At 43.2% G+C, this 25,559-nt stretch overlaps 1 protein-coding gene across 1 annotated transcript in view; it reads left to right on the top strand.

Moving 5' to 3' along the window:
• The window catches only part of Dna2 (DNA replication helicase/nuclease 2), a 61,637-nt gene that overhangs the window by 7,831 nt on the left and 28,247 nt on the right, over nucleotides 1–25,559 (top strand). The window contains exons 4-15 of the mRNA XM_089573751.1: nucleotides 719–865; nucleotides 3,846–4,092; nucleotides 5,249–5,331; nucleotides 6,697–6,988; nucleotides 8,256–8,509; nucleotides 12,202–12,393; nucleotides 15,077–15,367; nucleotides 19,660–19,964; nucleotides 20,360–20,604; nucleotides 21,583–21,776; nucleotides 23,185–23,271; nucleotides 24,460–24,760. Of these exons, the coding sequence (XP_089429877.1) occupies nucleotides 719–865; nucleotides 3,846–4,092; nucleotides 5,249–5,331; nucleotides 6,697–6,988; nucleotides 8,256–8,509; nucleotides 12,202–12,393; nucleotides 15,077–15,367; nucleotides 19,660–19,964; nucleotides 20,360–20,604; nucleotides 21,583–21,776; nucleotides 23,185–23,271; nucleotides 24,460–24,760 (2,638 nt within the window). The remainder of the gene's footprint in view (nucleotides 1–718; nucleotides 866–3,845; nucleotides 4,093–5,248; nucleotides 5,332–6,696; nucleotides 6,989–8,255; nucleotides 8,510–12,201; nucleotides 12,394–15,076; nucleotides 15,368–19,659; nucleotides 19,965–20,359; nucleotides 20,605–21,582; nucleotides 21,777–23,184; nucleotides 23,272–24,459; nucleotides 24,761–25,559) is intronic.

The raw sequence follows: 25,559 nt of genomic DNA, 5'->3' as shown, positions 1-25,559 counted from the left end.
CTCGATTTTACAAATGTCCCGATTTAACAGAATAATTCGTGGCTGCTTTTCACTTTGTTAAATCGAGTTTTAAATGTCGCTTATGTGATCTTTAACATTCATATTGTATTTGAAAGTGACATGAGCGACAGCGTTGGGAATATTGAATGAAATCTGAGGTGATTTTATTTGCACTCTGACTGTTTAGGCAGCACTTCAGTGCTTGCTTTTGCGGAATTAGTTTCGCTTTTATTTTGCCATTAAAGGTCACGTACTCTAGCTTTGTAGCTGCTCTTGGTTTGCTTTTTAAACCAACAGCAGCTTGAATTGTTTTGATTTTTACATTTACAAGTTCTATTCTTGATGTCATTTTCGCACATGAGGCAAGCTGTTTGCAAACCAGCATGATTTCTGTTTCCGATCATTGTTGAAGCAGTAGTACTGAATATATGTTTTATGTTTAATGCTTACTTCAAAGGACAAGGTTTGATGGTTTTTGTGAACGGCCTACAGGCTGCAATACATTCTGCCTTGGCCACTTGTACTGATGTTTAGCAGAACACAATGCACTTTCATTTTTCTCTGTCACAGAATTCAAATCTTTTTGATTTTCCTAAACCAATGTCTTAGGTCAAATTGTGGAATGACAAGCATGCAGGAAAGAGTTGTTGACAATATCCCTACAGAAAGTTGACACTCTGCATTTTCCTTCCTCATCTTTTGCAAACTTTGCTTACAGCTTCAACGTTGGTGCCAGTGAGCCTGTATTCCGAACTGTGAAGGCAGTAGTGAAAGAAGTGGACCTCATGACTCCAGGCTGTGTTAACCTCAGTGTGGAAGAAATCACTTCAAAAGAAATGTTTAAATGTGTCCTGAAGGGCTCCTGGTAAGCTTTCATTAATTACATATTTTTCTTCTGTGAACTTGTTTTGTCACTGGTATGAAAACTTCACCATGAACTTTTGCCTTTTATAGAGCTTCTAATTATAGTAGAAGTCTGATTAACTGTGCTAAAAGTATTTACAGCAATGCTCACCTCTAATATATATTCATTATAAAACACATAGAGATGAGTTTTCAAAATGTGTATTTGAGGAAACTGAAGTAGACTGAGGGAAATAAAATCTGTCTGTTGTTAATGTTAGTTTCAAAAAGACTGTTTCAAGTGGTGAAGTTTAACCATTTGAAACATCGAATGCAGGCTTAATGGATTGACTGCTTTAGCCATGAATGTACACAGCTCTATTAACTGTAGTTACTATTCTTACTGCTGTGAAGTAGAATGTGACCAAATTCTTCACACATTGTGTGAGTTGTTCACTGCATTGCATTTCTTACCTATGTCTGCTTTCTGTGATACTATATGGAGTAGCATTTTTTTTTCTTGTCTTACGCCAACTTGCGGACACAGAAGGGAAAATATTAATTTTGCGTTGTCTGCATTCAGCATGCTTGCTTTTGCAGAGGTGCCCCCCAAGGGCATCTCTTGCGTTTTTGGTGAAGCCAGGATTTTTGCGCATATAGTATAAACTCATGTAAGAGCCGCATCCCCCGTTTTGAACTAGAGAATTGAGAAAAAAGTGTGGTTATGTGTTCTTTTTTCACGTATGGGCCACACCTTGAAAATTCTCACCCGAATTTAAAAAAAAAAGTGCAGCTTTTACGTGAGTTTATATTGTAGTAGGTTTATATAAGCTGGTAGCTATGAAATAAAGACAAGAGAAGATGTTAGGTGAATGGTTTTATGCCTTTATAAATGTCCTTATCTGCAAGTGCAAGCTTTTAAAGGGCTGACATTTTTGATGGTACGCTTAGTGATGTGAGTTGGATCAGTGGACTCCCCTTTGTAGTGCTGCCTCCGATTCCATATCTTAGTGTGTTTGAACTGGGCTGTTAAATGAAGCTCCAAAAGTGTATAATAAAACCCAAGTAATGCCTGCAATTTTCAGCACAAAGTAATTCAGTATGATCTACTTTTCAAAAGGGGGCCTATGAACTTGGGTACGAAATGAGATATGCATACCAGCAACTGCTTTTCTGTTGTAGTAGTAAATTGCATGCGAGTAAAAGGAAATAAGTCTGAGGGGAAGGGTAGAGTCTTGTCGGGGAGAGGTGCTGAAATTTCCTGGGGTGCAGAAGCTGGGGCTGGCCCAAGATAACGCCAATTAGAGACTGATGCTAGAGGCTTTTATCCACTAGTATACTGAACCTTGCATATGATGATGAGTTGCCACTCTAGCAAGGTATGTGGTAAGGCTGTTTTGTAAGATGTTAGCAGGACCCCTTTTTTTTTTTTCAGTTTTATTTTCATCGAAATTTGGGGAAAGGAGGGGGGTTAAAAGTTGGATGCAATTTTTAAAATTGAAGATAAGGTACAAATTTGAGTTATTAACACTGTTTCATGATTTCGATACTTTTGTTGGAATTTGGTTTTTAGAAGTTGAAAGAATAAATCTTGATGGCTGATTATGTAGCAGAACAGTAAACTTCAATATTTGTTTTTACTTTTGACAAACAAGTTAAAAATTTCAGGTTTCACCTAGGAAGCATTCAGTTACCACATACGTCACAGAATTTCTGCATCCATGATAGACCTGTTCTATTATTTTGCTGCTAAAACATTCCTCACTGCATAACAGCTCGCGTTTGGAATTGGTAATCAGAGTTGTGTGAGTACTGCAGGATAATGCTCCACACAACCATGCCAACAAGATGTCGGTACCTGTGTTCTTGGAGATTGCTTCTTAGAGATTCCAAATGTGGAGTCTTCTAGAAACGAAAGGATGTCGTCATTCATGTTGATTAAGAGGTATATAACCAGCAACAGCTAACTGTAACAACCAAACTAACTGTACCAACCAAACTAAAATCAATCCAACATATTTGACAGTTTCCATAAAGTGGCTTAAGGCCCATTCACACTTGTGAGTCACAAAGGCCATGCAACCTGTTGTTGCTTGCTGAGGGAGTGGCTCAACTGTACCGATGTGCACACTTGCAAAGGACTGACCCGCAATTCGCATTCCTGAATTGGTCTCGTTTGGAACAAGAGTTGTTGGTCTTGACTATCACTGGCGCTACCGGCAATGAGAAGCCGGATGTTGAACAAGCTTTCGTTCACTTTCTGGCGCCACTGATTGGTGAATGGTTTGGGAATTGCACTTGGGAAGCTAGAAAGTTGAGTAGGACGCAACTAGCCTGAGACTCACTTTTTGACCAAAACGATGGCATAGCCTCTACGACTTGCGTGTATGGGCCTTTAGTAATTACTGCTGACAAACTATTTCTATGTGAACGTTGCTTTATTGGATAGAAATTTGATTTCACCTAAATTTTACATAGCCTATTCAGAGGGTGAAAATGGAAAAAAACAAAAAAAAATTACCTTGAAATGAAGACTCCCAGGCATGAGTAAAAGTTACCTGCCACACTCGTGTGCTGTCGGCAGGGGCAGAACATTAAATTGCTGAAAGTTATCCGACAGTTGGTGTAGGTTAAGGTGAAGGCTCGCTTTCCTTGCTAGGCAAAAGGTGACTAATGCAAAGTACAAGAAGACTTGAGAAATTCGCCCATTTGGAGATGTATGCCACTCATGCACGTACTGTTTTATGCTGTGTTGGCTCATGTTGGTGCATGAACAGATGCATGTTTGGATTTTTTTTTTGCTCTGATTTCTCAAGTAACATTCCATTTTTTTATAATGGTATGATGCTGGAAGAATATCAGTATGTTTTGTCATTTTCTCTCAGTGAGTTCCATAGGAGTTGACTATGCTACATGCGTCTGTATTATGAAAAGTGGTGTCACTTTGTGCGGGTACTAGCATTTGTCACTCAGTTCTCTATTTGCACTTCTTTTCACATCAGGCGAAACGAGAAACTTGCTTCGGGCGATGTCATCTCTATTCATGCAAAGTTCAGCGGGAACACGGCAACTGTGGACAGCGAGAGTGGTCTTATTGTGCCGCATCCTGACATTCTTGTCAACAGCACCACAATTGTTTCGTCATTATTCTGCACACGCAAGAGCATACTCGCAACTAAGTTTCGCGACATCGACAGCTCGAACATGACCATGCTTGTTGGCAGCATCGCTCACGAGCTATTCCAAAAGGTGAGAAGCACAATCTGTCTTTGTTCCTGCGAAGCAGAGAAGAGGGGAAACATGTCATTGGAGGGCGTTATAATAGGCCTAGAGTTCACAAAAACGGTCATTATTAAATAGAAGCATTTAATCTATGCCTTCACATGCGCTGAAGCATTAATAGGGCAAGCATTGACATTCACTTTCTGTGGAATGCTTTTCATCTGTTAGAGCTGATTCTCACCACTTTGCTAATTGCATGGCTGCCCAACATAATCTCATGTGCTGTTAGTTTAGAAGCCCCGGGTGGATTAGTGTCTGTAGGCGACGCGGCAGTAGGTTCAGATTTGTACCATGTACAAGTGCAAAAATTTTGTGATCTGTTATTCATGTGGGTGCCAGCATGAAAGTACATGGTGCTGCAAGTTAACAAGGTGCCGCCTGTTGCTGTTGAGTTAAAACTTTTGCTGGATTCTCAATTTATACTAAGACTGTTGAAATCAAAATAGGGCTTGTATCCAAGGCAATAAATAATCAAAGAGAGCTCAAAGCTTCTGTGTACAACAGTTCTTTGCCAACTTTGAGAATTTCCATTGGTCAGAATATGACCAGGTGTAATTTTTTGGGGAGTCAAATTGTCATCTAGTTGAAACCAAGAGGAAGAAGTGGGCTTGGGCAGGGCATGTAATGCGAAGGCAAGATAACCGCTGGTCCTTAAGGGTAACGGAGTGGATTCCAAGAAAAGGCAAACGTAGCAGGGGGCGGCAGAAAATTAGGTGGGCGGATGAGATTAAGAAATTTGCGGGAATATGGTGGCCACGGCTGGCGAAGGACAGGGTTAATTGGAGAGACATGGGAGAGGCCTTTGCCCTGCAGTGGGCGTAGTCAGGCTGATGATGATGACGATGATGTGTTTCTAGAAAGTCCAATTTCAAAGTGCCTTATTTAGCTAGCATTATCAAAACAATATTTTTCTCTGAGTAACTATACATTAAATGATTTTTGTAGTTGCTCACAGTCATATTCTTGCTAATTTACAGTAATGTACACTTGCCCCATTAAGGTGAGCCGATTGAAGTATAATCAGCTGCACATACATAACTCGGAGTCTGTGGCAATCTCTAGCGTTGCTTAGGAGCAGAAAAAAGAAAACTTTGGATGTCTGTGACTCTTGTGCTTTCTACAGGCAGTGGCCAGGAGAGGAAGCAAAGATGCCATGTTGGAGATCCTGAACAAGCTTCTCCAGAGGAATGACTTCTTGCATGATATGTAAATGTGGCTTTGTTATACCTTTTGTCGTTGACTGCAAATGCACTAGGGCTTGCAGTTTTATTATGCTGTAAAACTTGCTCTTCTCGACTTTCTTCTTTCCTTACCTCACTGAGGAACTCATTTTGAGGGTGGTTTGTTAATTAAATTAAAGAAGCAAATATGTTGGCAATGACTAACAGTAAAATTCTAAGCAGTGAAGTGTTGCACATTTTAATTGCGTACATTCTCAGTATTGCAAACAGGTATATGGGCTCATAACTCTGTGCTGCAGATCAGCTTGGAATGTTGCCTCCTCATTTGTGCTGCTTTGGGTGGGGCATAGACACCCATGTGTGCTTTCTTACAGGAATAGAGACACCAAATTTAATTTTGCGTTATAGAAAACATAAGCAGTCACAAGTGGTAAATAATTTATAATTGAATTTTTTTCTTTCACGCTGTTTCGGTTTTGGTTTGAGCTGCCAAATGATGGCTGTGACATACAAGGTGCGTTCAGTTCATGTGAGGCATATGAAAGGTGCAGTATAGTTGCTGCTTTCTTTGTTTTCATTCACATCAACTCTTAAGCAAGCCTGCTCAAGAGTTGGAATGACAAAAAAAATGAACAAGCGGTGGTTATATTGCAGTTTTTCACATCTCACATGACCTAAACACATCATATACCTCACGGCCACCGTCCACAGCTTTGGAGGTGAAACCAAAATGTCGCAAGAAAAAAAGCCCAGCCCCATTATTCAACTGCCATAGGTAAATTCCACGTCATGACTCATGTACACCTTTGTCCTGTGCCTCACTCCAATGAAAAAAAGTTGCATTCAAAAAAATTTGGTGCCTCTAGTCCTGAAGGGTGGTTTATTGTGAATTGGGAAGTGCCAGTGACAAAGAATGTTTGGCTTTGTGTGGTTTATGGGGGTTTAACGTCTTAAATCGACTTAGGCTATAAGGGACGCCGTAGTTAAGGTCTCTGGAAATTTCAGCCACCTGGGGTTAGTGTGCACTGACATCGCGCAGTACACGGGCCTCTAGAATTTCATGTTCACATTTAACATCGCCTGCAGTGTAGGAGCCTGGGCACAGTGAGAATTTTTTTTCTTTTTTTTTCGAAGCAGTTAGAATAAATCTTGTGGCTTTTGAGCAGACCTACGATGTTATGTGTAGTGGGTTGAGCACGGGTAGTGTTTTATATATCACAACCGATTTTATTTTCCTATACTTTTCGGTGTGCTGCGAGTGCTGAAAGAAAAGAAAGAAGTCTTGAAGGCAGAGGTGACAGCTGTTGATATCAATAGAATTCATTGGGATCACTGCTCAAACCTTCTGAGAACATTCTAAATACAAGTGGCTCCTTTTCCTCACTTCTAGGTATAGTCTCAAGGCCACTGAAGTTGAGGTGAGGGAGCAACTGCTGAAGCTTTTGCCGAACATATCACGCTGGGTAGAGTCGTACATGACCACGAGGCCCTCTGCTGGGGAAAAGAAGAGCTTGTGCATTACTGAGGTGCGGGACATTGAGGACAACTACTGGTGCCCACGCCTTGGTGTCAAGGGAAAAGTGGACGCCACGGTTGAGGTCAAGAGCCAAGACCGTCGCAGGTTGCTGCCACTGGAACTGAAGACCGGCAGACACACCTTTTCATCGGAGCACAAGGGGCAGGTAGGCTACCGTTTGGCTTTTAATGCTGTAAAAAGTTTTGATTAAAATGTAGAATGATGGTCCATTTTTTAAAATCTCAAATTGTCTAAAGTGTCACTCCATATCCGACTTGAGGGTGGACATCTGAAAGTGGTACCCACTAGCAATAAACAGTACTTAACTGATACCTAATAAAAGGAGGTTTATAAATAAACTTGCAAGGAAAGGGGCTAGCACAATTTGTGATGAAAAGAAAAATGTTATGTGAAACAGGGTAATGTTTTTTGAACTGCAGTTGGAGAGGAATGAGTGTACAGGAAAAATGGTGTGAAGAAAAATGCATGATTGTTGCTCTACTTAAGTGACGCGGTTGATACCACAGGAGGAGAGACAGGGAGATGACAGAGTCTACTTTTGCAATGAGCTTGAGGAACTTGCAGGTTGGAAATGGGTGCTACTGACGATGTGAGCTTTTTTTATTCATTTATTTAAGAATTCTGTAGCCCTCACTTGAGGGCCATTACAGGAGAGGTTTTTCTTTTAATTTTCGAGGAACAAAAACTTCAGGCACCGACAATACACAAAAAAAATATTATCAAAGCACGAATACAGGACCAGCAGTGAGAGAGAGAAAGAGAAAAAGCAGAACCAACAAAGTACACGTGAATCACTAACAAGATTGAGGGAATTCATAACAGCAGCATGATCAATTGTCAATTCTCCCGTTGCCTGTAATACATTTCCAAAATGCTCTCAAAGATGAGGGAATTCATAACAGCAGCATGATCAATTGTCAATTCTCCCGTTGCCTGTAATACATTTCCAAAATGCTCTCAAACTCTTTGACATTTTGAGCTTCGACAATGCATTCCGCAAGACCATTCCACATATTAATCCATCAAGGGAAAAAAGAGTTTTGAAAAGCAGCTAGGTGGGTTCTGTACGACCGTATTGCGGCACTATAGTTTAAATGCAGAGTGTGTTTTAGAGGGGGGTGAATATATGTTTCTTTATTTTTAGTTGACTCCTGGTGATTTGGATGGGAGTGATTTGAATCAATTGTGGGATTTAACGTCCTGAAACAACACATGTGCTATGGGGGACTATGTAGTGGAGGGCTTTGGATTAATTTTGACCACCTGGAGTTCTTTATCATGCACTGACATTGCACCGCACACAGGTGCCTTCTTCGTTTTACTACCTTAGAGACCACTGGATGCGCCTTGCACCGGATGTGGCTCAGCTGACGACGATAGCAGCGTGAATATGCAGTACCTGTCTCCACCAGGTGATCCTGTATACAATGATGATGGCGGAGCGGCTTGCCACGGACGTGGAAGAGGGCCTCCTGCTGTACATTCGTGACGGGGTGGACATGCAGCAGGTGCCGTCCAGGCATGCAGAGCGCAGGGACCTGCTCCAGAGACGCAACGAGCTGGCCTCCCACCTGGCAGATGTCTCTGGTGCCCTGCCTGCTCCCATTGACAACCAGCGCTTCTGCCCCAAGTGCCCCTATGCCACCACTTGCTCCATCTACAGAAGGTCCCTGACTGCTCTTTCTCTCTCAGTAAAGCGCAATATGGACGAGAATGTCGGCTGCATGTGGTTAAAGACTTGCAAAATTAAGGGGGGAAGAGGGTCTTAGAAATAAATTTTTATTGACGAAGTCCCAACTATGAAATCTTCAGGGAACATGCATATTTGTGTGCTGATTCCAAATATGTAATTTAATTTTATATACAACAAGTCCTTGCGCACTTATGCAATATGTTAGGTAACTTTTTCCGAGAGTTTGAAAGGAATTCTGCAGGAACTTGTTAGATTGCATACCATTGGTTTCTCTTGAGATAAAGCTATGCAATAAGGGTAAAATTATCATCCTGCCTGCTGTAGAAGGTGAGTGAATTTTGAAGGTGAGTGAAGAAGGTGAATTTTGAAATCATCAGTTTCTCCCCGTTTGTGAAGTGGCAAATTCAAAACCCTGTAACTCAACTTATATGATAGGCAGGATAATAATTTTGGGCTTACTGCATAGTTTGATGTCACGAAAGCCAATGGCATGCGTCCTAGCAAGTTCCCTGCAGCCAAAATTATTGAAAGCTGTCGGCAAAAAGTTATATGACATATTATATAAGTCCACAAGGACTTGTTTTACAAAAAATTAAATTGCATAGTATTTAGAATTGGCACGCAAAAATACGTTTCTTGAAGATTCCATTATTGTGACTTAATTAACAAAAATTTTTTTTCTAAGGCCAGCTTCCCCCCTTAAACCAGCAGTTGTCATGTATACCATGTAGCTGAGTGTTTAAAGCTAGGCTGAAAGTTTAACAAGTCGTTATGTGTTCTTCTTTGGGAAACAACAGTGCTGCATTTACATGGACACAGATAAGGCAATATGACAAAGCCCTTTGTCCTGTTATCTTCTTTGTTTGTGTTCATGTTTATGCAGTACTAGTTTCCTAAGAATAAGCTAAGTGTTTAGTACGTTCTAAGCTTGACCTGTTTTATAGAGGGTGGCCTGCTCATTCTGCCATCTCCTGTGGCAGCGTGTGTCTGAAGAAATATCACGTGATTGCTCTGTAGGGAACGCCCATTCTCATAGAAAGGTGCCGTGACTCCTCCCCTCATATTGGCAACATCCACACGGAGCACGAAACCAGGGATGGAGTTCAAGAAGGAGCATCAAACAAGGATTCTGTTAAAGAGGTGGCTTCTAGTGGGCAGCTGGTTTTTCCACTGCATCTTTGTATATTCAATTTCGCCACTGCTTTTCGTTCTGCTGCTGAGTGAGCTTCTAATGGATGGAGGCGTTGTGGAGCGTAGAGGCAGGTGGGTTGGTGATGGGTGGTGCTTCTGGAGGGTGAGGGTGGGTGGGGATCGGGTGGGGATGTGGATCGAGGATGTTGACGGGTGGGCTAACCCTTTTGTATTGCTTCTGTTTCTTTTGTAAGCTCCGTTCTTTCCTTTTCTTTATTAATGCATTACCATTAGAATCCCCATCTTGGAAAGATCCGTTCATCCGTCAGAGGGAAGCCTCCACTTTCAGAGGCTGGGTAGGAGAGGGAAGACAGTAAAGAGGGTGCAAGGTGACGGGTGCTGTATGGGAGAGAGTGGAGGGGCTACAACTTTTTCTCATTGTGATTACTTGATTGGGTCGGGAGAGTGGAGGGGGGGCATGGCGTGGCACACAGTGATTGGTCATCATCATCATCATCATCAGCCTGACTACACCCACTGCAGGGCAAAGGCCTCTCCCATGTCTCTCCAATTAACCCTGTCCTTTGCCAGTTGCTGCCACTGTATCCCCACAAACTTCTTAATCTCATCCGCCCACCTAACTTTCTGCCGTCCCCTGCTACGTTTGCTTTCTCTTGGAATCCACTCCGTTACCCTTAAGGACCAGCGGTTATCTTGCCTTCGCATTACATGCCCTGCCCAAGCCCATTTCTTCCTCTTGATTTCAACTAAGATGTCATTAACCCGCGTTTGTTCCCTCACCCACTCTGCCCTCTTCCGATCTCTTAACGTTACACCTATCATTTTCCTTTCCATAGCTCGCTGCGTTGTTCTGAACTTAAGCTGAACCCTCTTTGTTAGCCTCCACGTTTCTGCCCCATAGGTGAGTACCGGTAGGATACAGCTGTTGTATACTTTTCTCTTCAGGGATATTGGTAAGTGATTGATGGGCTGGATCAAACCACCCGTTCGCACAGTTTGAACCGATCAGCGGCAGCAGCTGCTCTATCAGGGGAACACTAATGCTAACACATACTCTGCTGCATTAATCGCATTGATGCAGTGATCATCTATAACCTTTTCTTGCTTCTTTACACACCTGCCGCGGTGGCTTCATGGCTTTGATGTCTGGCTGCTGATCTCAAGGTCACGTTTCAATCCTAGCTGTGGTGTTCGTGTATCAATGAAGATGAAATTCAAGAATGCCTTTGTGCTGTGAGATGCCAGGGGTTCTCTAGGGGTTCCTCATAGCCTACATGTCACTTTGGGATGTTTAACTCCACAATTTAGAATTTAGCTTATGTAAGAAAGGCATACTTGTTTGCTGCAAAAGGCTTTTGAACTTGTTTGGAAAATTTGAAGGTGGTGCATAGATTGTTCAGCACCGTTCAGGGCAACTAGCATTCCAAAGGAGGAGAGAGTGATGGAAAGGAAGAGTGCCACACTTTGCGGTGACTGCGTTAGGGAACTATTCATTTGTGTGCCCTGTCTCAGTGCTAGGCATGACTAGAAACCCTCTTAGAAGTGTGCTTCCGCAGTTTGCACAGGGAACCAACTTCGCTTGCCCCAGTCGCTTCCAAGTATAGTAGGCCACAGAAGTGTACTGCACTATTCTAAAACTTTTCAGTGAATGAAGATTCGACAATCATACATTCATGTGAATGATGATTGTGAACTCTCGTTTTAAAAAGCCTTGAAATTTTGCAAATTGTATTTTTTTCTCATTGAAGCATTGGGACTCAGTGTGTTATATGAAACACACGTGTGGCGATGTTTGGGCATTTGCTGCACCAACGCCTTTTCTTTTTGAGTAAATACGGTACCTTAATTAGCAAGCTTCGGCCCCCCCTTAGACACGTTCTAAGAAACAAATGAAGGAAAAAAAAATAGCTCTAAATTATGAAATTGCTATTGTGAAGGCCTTTGTCATCATTTTTCTGGTTAGTGTTGTGAGTTTGATCATCAGTGGATTACCAATCAGATACTGGCAATGTTCAAGTTTCAAACAGCCTGTGCAAAGGGCAGATGTTAAAGGCATTTCTCAATGGCTTTGAAAAGCAGCAGTAGGTCAGATAAATAGCAAATGCCCCTTCGATGGGCCAAGATTCATGTACATGGATTTGAGAAGAATTTGCAAAATGAACATATTAAATTGTTGAGCCTAGTCTAAGTGACCAGGTAGAGTTGCATTATTGCCGTTGCATAGTTTTAAAAAAGTCCTGCTACTGAGTGCTGGAATGCAAATTAAACATGAAAAAAGTGACTGCTTTTCATATGTAGCCCTAAATTCAAAAGCATGCGTGAGTCTTTCAGTGGCTTTTCATGCACTTGAGCTAGGTTGAGTGTTGAAGGCTGTTCACTGTAGTAAACTAGGGCTATTAGCACATTTCATGCCACACTGTTCGTGCTTGTAATCTATGAGAGGCAAATAAAAACTGTTCATGAGGCTGCCTTTCGTTCTGAGCAAGTTGTTTTGTTGTTTTAACGCTGTTCAGAAACTCGACTGAAGAAAGAGATTCACAACCCGGGAAGCAATCGGAGCCAGAATTTGTCGAACAGAGTGTAAAGCACCTGACAGCTGAGCATGCACGCTACTTCCTGGAGTGGTGTTCCATGCTGGATGTGGAGATGCAACACGGGAAGCTTGATCTCCAGGACCGCTTTTGGGTGGAGGACGCCGTGAAAAGGTGGGAGACTCAGCTGGGTTTTCAATTGTCAAGTGTTTGATTCTCTTTTATGTGTGTCCACCATCATTATATTTTACTCTCTACAGTATGTTATCTGTTATCTCTGCAGGAGTTATTCCGCTTTCTCCTTCCGTGTGTAGGCTGTTTTCAAAAGCCTTTTTTTATATAGCCATCAGAATTTTATCAGGGATAACATTCAAAAAGTTTTGAAAAAATTGGCTATCTTATCGTGATCATTTCTGTTTTGGAAAACATCTAAGCCTAGTCTTGCATTTTTGACACACATGGTACGGAATTGCAGCTATTTTGGTCGACTGGACAGCTCATCGAAATGTTGTGCAAACTTCTTTTTGAGCATTCAGAAAACTTGAAGGTAGTTGTTTAACAAGCTGACCTTTTTTTTTTATGTGATGTGTACACAGGCTTTCTTTTCTTTTTTTCCTTGTTTATACATGTTTGCATTTTGGTGCCTGGCACCAGGATGCCACCAGGATTAATGGAGCCACTTTGAGTTAATATGTATAGTCAGTGTGTTATAATCCACATTCAGACTGTTCTAAATTCCAGGTGTAATCCAGAATGATTCAATTTTTGCGCCCAAAAAGCCAAGATGGAGACATCCACTTAACATTGAATTAGCTGACTACTGACATCAAAAGGGACAACAGGCTCAGTGTGCAGGAAAAAGGGGCGGTTCTCACTGTGTTTCCATGTCATATTAATGTTTATTTTTTCCTTGCAATATCCAGAACATTAGCTAAATCGTTTTTCTTTGAATAAAATGGGGCTATGGAGTGACAATACTTAAAGTGCATTGTCGATGATTTTGGGGGCTAAAACCATTGTTACGAGTGTCTCGGTGTGTACTTTATACTGTTAGCGACAATCTAAGTGACAATCTCATATTTAATCAGAGTTGCTTGCTAATTAAGGTACCGTATTTACTCACATAATGAACCCACCCCCATTATTTTCGTTGAGAATTTACTTCTTTTTTTTTTTTTTAAGCTTCAGCTTTTCTTAGCGCATTCCTCAGTTTCATGCCATCCGTAGTCCGTAGGAGGTCCAGTGACTTCCCCTCGGAGCCGCATGTGCAGGCCTACATGAGAAATAGCAGAGCCGACTCCGACCACCAAGTATCCAAGGGGAAACGGTTCAAAGAAGAGGGCTATCTCCGCTACACAGTGCACAACGAACTCAACTCTGGGGTTCTGTCTTTTGGCTGTGCTGCTTGCTCGCTCTTGCTGCAGTTCCAGTAAATCATACGTGCTCTGTTTCTGAACCAAGTGTAGAAGAATTTAAATCAGGCTCGGTTGACAGTTTCTATTCAGAAGATGCGTGCGGGTGCGGCCTTTACACGGATTTTTTTTTTGAAATATTTCCTTCAGAAAAACAGGGTGCGGCCCTTACACGGGTTAATACGGTATTATCCTTCTCGAAAGCAACCAAAAGGAAGTCCCAGCTACACACTGCTATATGCCACAAAGCATAGGCTGAACAAAGTGAACACTGTAGAGGTATGCTGCACTGTTGTGCTTTGAAACTATGTCATAGGTTATGTAGCAGCATGCTTTCGATAAAGTAAAAAAAAAAGGTATTTTACAGATAGCATACAACCAGCATTCCAGTTTTGCTCATTCTACGCCTCATATTATAATACGTCACCTTTGTTTATTGTGTGACTTGTGTATTCATTTCATGACGCACCAAGGACGATAACATATAGATACGTTGCCCGCAGTCTGCATTTCATCAACATTGCTGTTAGCCACAAAGAGTGCTTTCATTTCCGACTACCCCAGGAACTGCCACTCGCTTCCAGGTGCATGGAACACAACGTCAGTAAATGTTGAAACATGGTACAGGCTTACTACCTAAAATACCACGTGTAGAAACATAAGTAATGAACAGCGTGCCTTGCCAGTGCCCCAGAAAGCCTCCATACTAAAATAAATGCACATGTATCTAGACTATTTGCTGCCGGCATTTCATTGCTGTCCTGTATTTTAAATGCAAAAATGTGTGCAAGTTACGGCTTGCGCACCTGGTCTTAGAGCATTCATTCAGGCGAGACAGCGGACAGGCAGACATGGATGAAATATGACTCTCACAAAAAATTGGCAGTGGCTTAGCTCAGCATTGCCAGTATATATGTAGCGAGAGGTACGGTATATCCCTAGTTACGTCTAGTTGTTTTGGTTATCGTCATGGCTACGTGTTAGACATTAAAAACGGGACATGTGGTGAAGGCGGCACGTGTTATTCAACTTTATTGGCTGCCAGAAAGACGGTCCGGTGATCCGTAAGGTAACACGCGGCCGTCTTGGGAGGCGAGCAGCGTTGGCAGCTGTGACGTCACTCGGCTCCTCGCGCATGCGCACAAGTGATGCCGAAGGCCCACAGCGAAACAGCGAGACTGCGGGTAATGTAGCTCTCGCTACAAAAAAAACTGTGGAAGCTTTTTTTTTTCTCGCATAATTAACCCTCCTCTCTAATTAATGTTGATGTCAGTTTTGCCCGGGGAAAAAAATGGGTTCATTACGCGAATAAATGCGGATATTCAAATTTCTGTTAACTAAAGTAATTCTGGCTTCAAAGAATTTGAACTGATTTGAATTGACGATAATGAAGTCACGAGTTCTTGCCATCTTACTGTTTCTCACTCTGCTTGGTTGATTTCCAGGGAAAATAGGGGCCTCTGCTTCAGCAACATGCAGCTTGTGCCGACCCAGGAGAACTTTCCTGTCAATGTGGACGGACAGACTGCCTTTCGGCACACGTTACACAGAAAGGCGCAGTATGGCAGACAGTGCACTGACACACCATCCCCAGCGAACAGCTTCACAAACTGCTTTGGTCTTGGTGTGGGTGACCGTATTGTTTTGAGTGAACAGGAAAGTCTGACTTGTGTAGCAGTGGCTGTGGGCACTGTGGCGGCCGTGAGTGACAGTGAAGTGATGCTGGACCTAGAGAGGTAAGTGCCCCGTGGCGTTCTTGATTTCCGCATTTCGCAGTAACGGCTGTTGATGGCTTACCGTTCTGGACTTTGGCTGCCGGGTGGAAGAAGTAAACCTGTTGATAGGTTTGATGCCAGATTCGCAACTCACTGCACTTGGGCGGGTGGCAGTCTTGAGAGAGGTCACAGTACTGGTCACATTGTATTGCATCTTAGTGGGTCCTGCTGGATGGCGATGGGAGATATTAAGAAACATTTTCCATACAATTTCTGTAGCTTAGATTTCATGATTAATGCTTGAGATTTAAGTAGACTTGAAGCCAAAACCAATGTGACACACATGTGCAGATACTTTTGTTTCATTAATTTATATAGTATTTGCTGCTGTCGATTGGAAGCAAGGACGCATTTGGAATTTGGCTAGTTAGAAGATGCAGTTGGCGTGAGCACGATGGCAGACTTTTAGCTGACCACTATGAAACGGCAAAGTCAGGTGACACTAGTCCTGCATGATGGCTGAAATGTCTGATAATTTGCTCTTAATTTGCTGCCCTTGGCTAATTTGAGCTCTGGTGTAAGTGGTGGACCGTGCACGGTCGCCCAGCTAATGTGTGTCAAGATTTTAAAATAATGAAAGATTTCAGAAAAATTAAAGTGGAGTGTTGTTTTAGTTTCCAAATATGATAACCGCTACTGCCTTTTGTTGTGCCCATTTAATTGGCCTCCATTGCTTACCAACTTTATTTTATTTGCGAGCTGTGTCATTTACCTGTGTTTTAGTGCGTTAGCACTTATAGTGGCCATTCTCCTGCATTTAGCCATTGTTTGTCTGAAGCCTGCTTTGTGGCACACAGGGTTGTGGGCAACACGTCCAGGTGCAGGTTGTGATGACATCACAAGGTCACATGACCTTCGATGGCAAGTGGGCAATAATGAAAAACAATAGCCACACAGTGCTAGTGCACCCAATTCGGATTTAACCTATGAAAATCGACCGTATTTTTTTTTTTTTACCAAACTGCATCAGGTTCTTAGCGTGAATTAGAACTGGCCTGACATGAATCTCAGTAAGATGGGCTCACTGCCGTGCCCAGTGTCTGAACTGATGAAGATGAAATAGCCAGTGTAAATCAGCAACTTTCATTTGTATTTGCAAAGTGCACTGAAGTGTCTGCCATTTTTAGGGAAATTATAAACTGAAATTTTCGCTTTGATCACTACCCGATTCTGTGCTAACTAAGCCTTTAGAAGCGGCATCAGGAAGGATGACTAAGAGCTGCTGCAGTATAGGGATAGAAAGGGTTTATCTTCTCTTTCGGTTCTACATCCTGAAGAAGACAGCAGTATATCAAGAAAGGCTTATGATCTTGCGCCTGCATGTTGCCTGTAGAATGGGAAGTGCAATCTGAGAAGGCTTTTATATGCTAGGAGTGTTAAGTGTAACTCCCCTCACTTTCCTTGTGCAGCCACTAATCAGGAAGTTTTATGGTATCATTTTATGGAAGCAATTATGGTATAAGAGGATTCTGATGTGGGCTAGTTGGTTCATGCTTAATAAACAGATTCACAACAGCGCTACGGAACGAGGACAGAAGGAACACGAAAAACACAGGACAGCGCCCATCCTGTGTTTTTCGTGTTCCTTCTGTCCTCGTTCCGTAGCGCTGTTGTGAATCTGTTTATCAATTATGGTACCCTCCAAGAGACATTAGATGGACAGTTTCTGAGTCTTAGACAAGTCCAGTGGAGAGCAGTGCAGTCTGCCAGAAAAGTCTTTGCTTGGTCATAATTATTTCTTGCTACTTGTTGAAGCACATCATGTCACCGTAGGCCAATCGCCTTCAAATGTAAGTTAGCTGTGTGGAGCAATCTTACATCCCAATGGCCAGGTTACCTAACATTGTGCATGAGTCCAGTCAAGCCTAACATGTGATTTGATTTGAGCCTTGCGTAGGCTTCAATAACAGTAGTTTGAAAATTTTGTGTGTAAGTGTGATGGGCTGTATACTTTGATGCACTAAGAAAGCGCTTTTTTTTTGTTTATTCATTATGTATACCAAGAGAACAGCTGTATTATGCAGCAGCTGACCATGTTTGCCTCTTGTCCAAGGGCGTCCGCAGAATTTTTTGCAGGGGGGGGGCCCATTGGTTGTTGGCGCCGGAGGGGGGGGGGGGGGGGGCATGTTCGTAGCAAAAAGGCACTATTTGCGGTATGAATTTATTTATTTATATATAAATAAAAAATAAGTGAAATACACACATGAAATAAAAATTACAAACAGCAAATTAAAGTGTGGCTAGGAGAGATACATTGCAGTTTATCAACGAAGAAACAATTAAAATTAATAAAAAATCCAAAAATATACTGTCACTTCGTGGAGAAGAGTGCTCAGTATTGCTGCATACGGGTTCTCGACTCACCCGGATTGATGACCAGCACACAGCACAATATGGTCACAAACACGCAACTACAGTCACTCAGTCAGTCTTCCTTGAACAGCAACTGTAGACTCCACGGATTTTTCTGGGCGAATTGCGTGATTACACGGGTGATAAATTCATTTCTGTGCGTCATTACACGCTCTCGGTGTACACTCGTCACACACATTGATTGGAAAAACGGTTGAACGCGTACGTTGAAAACAAAAGATGTCTATACATACAACGAAAACTTATTTACAAGATAAATGCACGCTCGCAGCTTCATACACCTCGCTCCATCTTGCTCGCGCATCCGCACAGTCGAGCAACCGCACGCACACTGCTCGCCGCTCGTAGTTTTCTCGTCCACTGTCTTGGTTGTTCTCAGCTTCGTTGACAAACGGCCACTAAAAACACCGAAGCACAAATACAGAGGCGCGCACACGTGCAAGGGCTTACTTCCGTGCGACTTCCAAGGGGAAGGGACACTCGCCACTCCGGTAGGAAAATTTGTTTTGTGTGTTTTTATGGGGTTCAGAGCCCCAAAACGACTCAGGTTATGAGGAACGGAGTAGTACAGAGCTCCGGATAATGTCGACCACCTGGGTCTCTTTACCGGGCACTGACCTCGCACAGTACACGGGCGCTGTTGTCATTTGAGGCCCAGCCAGAGGTGACAGGCGAGCCAGGCAGGCGCCATCGGGCTGCGTTGACCAAAGGCGCTGGTTTTCGGAGAAGACGCAAGGGACGCTGGTATGGGGGCGCCTCTGGAGACTGCGTCGCCGTGAACAAAAGATGCTAATCTCCTTTGCCGAAGATTCTGATAGCGGCGCTTCTACCGCACTGCGCTCTCCCGTGGATCGGAGGCACAGCGAGCGGCGGCGGCGCCAACTGATCGCCCGCTTGCCCATGAGCAGCCCGACAAAGCGGGGGTGGACACGGCTGATTTGTCTTTCCCTCCTGAAGAATTCATCGGTGGCCGGCATAACGAAGGCGAAAACAAGATGCACTGTGCACTGTCTGCCTCCGTGTCGCTATCTGTCTAGAGATCAAAGAAACAGGCACCCATTTCAAGACGGCTTGAAACACATGCTCGCCGGTGCCGCTGTATGTCTGCAACAGGTCGGCCTTCAACAGAGCTAACGGTGGCGTGGTTTGAAAACGGCATAAAGACGCGTGCCCGGACGCGGCATTTCGCAGATGTGACCCAAAGCGTGGAAGCGGGGCTGCTTTTACCCTTTTGGCTGAGCCCACCACGGCCCCTGGCGTGCGGCCATCACTCACGGTTCGAGGGAGTGATTTTCCAGGGGGGTGCAGCCGCCCCCCCTTGCCCCCCCCTCCGGACGCCCATGCTCTTGTCCATCAACCGATGCTTTTCTTTTTTTGTATATAATTGTCCCGCCGCTCATTGTGCAATCACTTTTGACACTGCACAATGGGCCCTGACAGCGTTTATTGAAAATCTGTGCTGCAAGGTGAGACAGTGTTGAACAAAATTGTAGCTTTTGTAGCAGTATGTCTGTGCTTGGGTGGATGTTAATGAGAGATTACGCCCTTGTTCCAAATCTACTTCACCTTTGGGGGTTCCCCTAAACACTGGACCAACACCTTTACCACTTTGAGTTGTTGATCAACTGGCTCTTCTCTTAACATATGCTAGCCATCCCGGTTAGCTCAGTTGTTAGAGCGACTGCTGTGGTGAGGCAGTGGTCCCAGGTGCGAACCCCAGACCAGGACAGATTTTTCTTCAACTATGAAGTCTCCATAGAGCTTTCCTTTGTAATCGTATGGCTGCACATGGGTTGATGCTAATGAGTAATTATTCACTGAGTAGAAATAGAAAAGTCTTCTGTTGTGCTTGTTGTGCTAGAGCCACTTTTTGTTTTTAGGAACATGCATTCTCATGAGGAGTGGAAGGAAAAGACATTCCGCATCGACAAGATGTTCTCATCAGCTTCCTTCACCATCAGCTACTCCAACTTGGCAAGGTTAATGAATGCCGAGCCTGTCTCTGACAGGCTGAGGTCGCTGGTCATTGACCGAGCCATGCCCTCGTACCGGAAGACATTGGCCAAGGAGATTGCTGTGGCCTGTCATGCTGTGCTCAAGCCCCTCAACAACTATCAGCGGCGGGCCATTCTCAAGTTTTTGATGAGTGATGACTACGTCCTTTTCAAAGGCATGCCAGGAACAGGTGACGTTGACTCATTTGGTGTACTTCCATCATGGCGGAAAACTGTGCATGGAACAGGATATTGAAGGGGACAGATATGAACAAAAAGATACAAAGAAAAGGGTGGTTTTTTGTATCCACCTCCTTTTTTTGTTATTGCAGCCTTGCAGTTTGCTTTCTTTTGTCTTTGTTTTTCCATTTAGTGTATAGCATCTTACAAAATGTACAGTTTGTTTTTGGCACTAATATCGGGCTCTTTCATAGCCCCGTCCTCTGCACTCTTTTTTGAGACAAAGACATGGTCTTGATCAGTTAAGATAATAAGCAATGCAGTTTGCAGGAACACTTGGCTTGGTTGTGGATGTCGGTGATCTCAGCACCTGGCATTAAATACTGCCATGTGGCTTGCCTTTCAGGCAAGACAACCACCATTGCAGCCCTGGTTCAAGCGTTAGTGTTGCTCAAGAAGCGTGTCCTGTTGTCAAGCTACACGCACAGTGGGGTGGACAGCGTTCTACTAAAGCTGAAGTCCCGTGGCGTGCCTTTTGTGCGACTAGGTGCAACCAACAAAGCCCACCCAAGCCTCAAAGAGTACAGTGCTAACAACCTGACAGCGTCCTTCACTACTACCCAGGAGCTGCAGCAGTTTTACGAAAACCAAGTAAGCCTTGTGTGCTGTCTACTCTTGTAATATAGCCACTTGGTAGAGTTCTTTAGCCTGCACTATGGAACACTGCACAAAACACACAACCCAGGGGAAAATTAATATCAGCTGTTCGTTTGATGCAAAGTGGAAGTAACATGCAGCAATTACCAGTGTCTGGTGCATAAATAAAAATTTCTATTGCAGAAAGAATGGAACTAAACAAAGCAATTACCATTAGTAGAGATTTGAGCAAAAAAAAAACAACCGCAATAATTACATGTTTCATTCAATTGAACAAACACTTGGAAGTTTGTGCTTATAGTCTCTTCTTGTCTGCTCCTTTTATGATTTAGAACACTGGTGTTGCTTGTACTAGCTTACAACAGTTTGGACTGTGTTTCTAAGAACTGTCACTGCATGCTTGAATACTTTAATTTAAACAAAAAGCTCTTGGTTATGTATGGTGGAGGTTCTGCATCACGAACCTCATTAGAAGGTGGAGCCTCAACATGTTTAGGAAGGCACATGCGTGTTACCACTTGATCTCCTCAGTACAATGCTGATATGAAAACTTTGTGTGCAGATAAGTTCTTGCTTTTGTTCTTTCACATAAGTCACTCTTCATCTGCACATCGTTATTTGTTGATATGAACTGAGCACACTCGTCCAGAATGCTTAAGCGATATGAAGGAAGCAAAATTTAAAACCTGCCGTTTGCAGTCAATAAAAGCGTAAGCATCTGCCCCTATATTAGAGCAGCTCTGCTGGGATTTTGCTTTGACTGTTGCCCAGTACACCGCTACAGTGCTCTAGACAAGTCTGCTGATGTCTATACAGCTGAAGCATCATCCAGTTCACTCTGGATACTGGTTAAAGTATGCTAATGTGGTTAGTTGTGAAGCAAAACAGCCTCATGGCCTTCCACATTCGGAGCAGTGGTACACCCACTTCTCACTACTCAGTGTCTTGATTGTGCTGCCCCTTTTCATGCAGTCTGTCGTAGCCTGCACCTGCCTAGGATCGGCTCAGGGCCCACTTCAGAGGCTACGCTTCGATGCCTGCATTGTTGACGAGGCTTCGCAGGCTTTGCAGCCTGCTTGCTTGGGTCCCCTCTTTTTGGCCCACTCTTTTGTCCTTGTTGGAGACACGCAGCAGCTGCCGCCTGTTGTGCAGAGCGATGATGCAAGGTACGACCCCCTTGGATGCCCACCTTGTGCAGTGTTTATATACAAGGTGTTGCATTCAACTTGAACCAAGCTTTCAAGAAAGATAGGGTAGTGCACTTAACGGAGCCGTTGTTAATGGCATGTTTTTGGTAGCTCCACTGAGAGTGCTTTTGTGTTTTGCTTAGTTAGCTGAAGGACTTGGAACTAATAATTATACAGGAGTAGGCTGGCCCTGGGTGGTACGAAACAGAAATAATTGGAAGTCAGTAGTAGAAACAGTGGATCTAGCCTGGGTTGTGGTAATGGTGCCTCTTGCTAATTACCTCTAGAGCGCTTCTCTCTCTGGGTCTCTAATGGAAGTAAGGCACAAGTCTACCCCTTGACAAAGCACTGCTATATGCAGAAACATGCTGCAGATTTTATCACCCAATTTCCTGCACCTATGTATTCCCTGCATACATTACTGCAGGAAGGAGGATCTGAAAATTATATTTGAACGCAGTCAGGTTTGCTGATTCAGACTGCCTTGAGTTGAGTTCTTGGGTCACAAGGTGTGCGTAGTGAACAGAGCGCCATATTACTGGCATTTAGTGATCATAGCCTGTTTAAGGTTGCAGGAATCAGATAAGAGGATCTGTACTCATGCTTCCATAGCAGTTCTGTTCAGCTAGTCAGTGTCACATTAGGTGGGGTGGTATAGACCAAGCTAAATACACATGTGGACACTAGCCATGAGTAGGAAACTGTTTTGCAGTTTTAGCTATAACATTATATTGAGTCACTTGATACCTTACCTGCGCTACAAGATTCTAACAGTGTTGGCCTATCTTGAGTGATTTCCCAGCTCATGCAAGTTGGCCGGACGGCTAGCATTAGCTTCATGTTTTCATTTGTAAACTCTCATAAGAAGCAGAGGAGTTCTGTTTGTGCCTTTGTTCAAGCAGAGTTGTTGACAGTGATCCTCAGTTAGGGCTTCTTTATAAGTACAGTAGCACAGGGAAAGAGTAAAAAAAAAAAACGAGGTTGTAGGACTGCGGGGGTTGTTCAACAGTTGCATGGCCTGTTGTATGTGGGCAAACTTTAACAGGTGGCCAAGGTTGTTCTCTTGCTTTGCACCTTGGTTAATCCTCCTGGGTTGCTGAATGTCTTTTGTCAATTCAAACTCACTTAATTTGAATGTCTGATTTGTTCAAACTGATACCTTGGTTGCACCAACATCGAGTGAATTAAAAAGCTTCTCCTCAATTCAGTCTCTGTTATATTTGAGCAAATTTTTAAGAGTTGGCTTCAGGAGTATTTTCTTTTCAATGGTGCCATGCCATTTGAGGTCATAGTGTGCTAGACACAAGGTTTTTCAAGAGCTTGCACCCTGAATGATGCTGACCACTTGTATTCATGCTGCCTGGTATGTACCTTGTATCTGCATCAGAAAGAAGGGCATGGATGTCAGCTTGTTCGCAAGGCTGGAACGACCAGAGAACACCGTTGTGCTTCCCGTTCAGTACCGAATGAACAGGTACTGAGCATTCTGTTGTTGCAAACCTTTTATCTTGTGCTAGGGAAATGAACCATTTTTTGGGAGGTGAACATACGTCAAGAATTTCAGCTTGGAATCAGATAATAACCAGCTGAATAATTTGGTTTAACATTTAAATGTTTGATATCTAGATTCATCATTAACTTGAACTCTGAATAGTGTCAATCGCATGGCCTCACAAGTGTACTTTTGCTAAAGCCAGCATTGTCAAGACTGTGGTACTACGCTGGTGTTAACTGCTTTGTGTAGGGTTTTTTCTTTCCACCCTTCTCCTTTTTCCCACTAAAAGCTTTTCAAGCTGGACTGTAAGAGGGCTGCGGCAGCTTCATTCAGTTTGTGCGCAGTCTTCCTTTGTGATTTGTCACACAGGAATTGGGTCCTTGTCCCCATTTGCAAAAAACACAGCTAACAATGACTTATGCTTCGCTTATGTTATAATCAAGCAGCTGGAAAATGTAAAAGTGAAAAGCATGTATGTTTTCTGAAAAACAAGTTAGAGTGAATACTAGAGCATGATGCTGTGAGCTTTGTTTGGCTTAACCTCTATGTTAGCATGCACAAAATGACCATACCTTGTGCTCAGTATGGAACAGGGACGAAGAAAGAGTGTTTGGGGATGGAGCCAACATGCTTGAGCAGTTTGTTGATTAAATTGCAATTGCCATGTAAAGAACAACTTGTAGATGTGTCATGCTGTGATCAGTGTTAAGTTTATGCAATAAAAATCCCGTTTGTATGTAGAAACAAACTCACTGTGGCTTATTTTTAGTGTGTTGATATTTGTACGTAAAATTGAGAAATTCATAAATTTATAAGCTCAGTCTTGACGCATGTTGGCCTTAGTTGTCTATGTACCATAAAACACAGCACGAACAACAATCATAAGCTCGGGTTTCATTGGGTATGGCTTCTAGCCCCCAACACTCATGTCCTTGGTTACATTTAAGTTAGGACCTTCACAGTTTTGAGTGAAATGAATCTCACAAATAACCTTCATCATCTTTAGGCCTCTAAGGCCTGTGGCCTCATTTTTTTTTTTTTTTTAAGTTAAGATAATAAGGTTAGTCAACCAGTAGAATTGCTCTAAATATTAAGATATCGAGTAGGCAGGGTTTATTTATATGTGTACATAATGGAATATACACATATAGCTTATTTGTGTTTCAGGGAAATCACTGCAGTGTGTAACAACCTGACCTATGGTGGTCAACTTGAGTGTGGGTCCGAGGATGTGGCTAATGCAAGTCTGTCACTCCCAAACCTTCCTGCTGCACTGGGACGAACAATACCTGTGGACTGCTGGATCTCAAAAGTCGTTGACACCGAACTGAGCAAAGCGGTTATCTTTGTCTGCACCGATGAGTTGCCACCGTCCGAAGAGGACAGCAGTGGCAGCAAAGGCAGCAAAGGCACCACCAGCAGGGTTGAAGTGAAAATTGTCTCACAGCTGGTTCATGTTTTGCTCAAGGTAAGTGTACCATTAAAAGCGGGGCTTCTATTGAGTTTAGTTTGTTCTTTTTAGTGTCAACATATAGCCTGTAACTGGCACACAGAGCCCATTCTAGGCCTCATCTCTAATAGAGCAGAAGTAACTGCCAGCTGTTCTAGCTACTTGTGCTTTTTCAACTTATTATGGACGGTGCAAGCCCTGTGGCACCTATTACAATGTTATTATTTTAGTGCCACTTGCTTAAGGTGCCATTTCCCGCTTTTCTCAAGGGACGTTGTATGGTCGTCCGTACACTTGCCTAGATCACTCAAACGGTTCACATTGTTGTACATTTATTACAATTGCCGCTGCTATAGCTTTTAAAGATATGAGTTAAACAGGATTCATGGGAATTTGCACGCAACAATGAAGTCTTGTTTCAAGCCCTGGGCCACACTAAATGACACAGCTGTACTCCCTGGTGCATCGTTTGAGCGCTGTAGACAGGTCTGTAGTGACTGTACAAGTGTACACTTCTAGCATAGAGCAAGAACGTAAAGAACTGCAAACTTCCCATTGCTGCAAGTTGGGCGGGTAACCAGATATACAGTAAAAGCTTGTTATTTTGTCCCCTGTTAATTTTGAAGTCCGGATAATTTGAGCTGCTGGCTGGGTTCTAGCCACTGCCCATGTAAATTTATGGCTCCCTAAGGAGGCTGCATCCAGGTATGACCATCGTGGCACAAAATCCTCGAAATATTCCTACTCAAAGCCTGAGTTCCATGCTGTAAAGTTGCCCACGCCAGTATTGCTAATGCAGATTGCATCACATCTTAGG

Source organism: Amblyomma mixtum, chromosome 2, assembly GCF_055824585.1.
Source record: "Amblyomma mixtum isolate Tamu chromosome 2, ASM5582458v1, whole genome shotgun sequence".
Classification (NCBI taxonomy): Eukaryota; Metazoa; Arthropoda; class Arachnida; order Ixodida; family Ixodidae; genus Amblyomma; species Amblyomma mixtum.
This window is presented reverse-complemented; position numbering and strand designations above follow the sequence as displayed.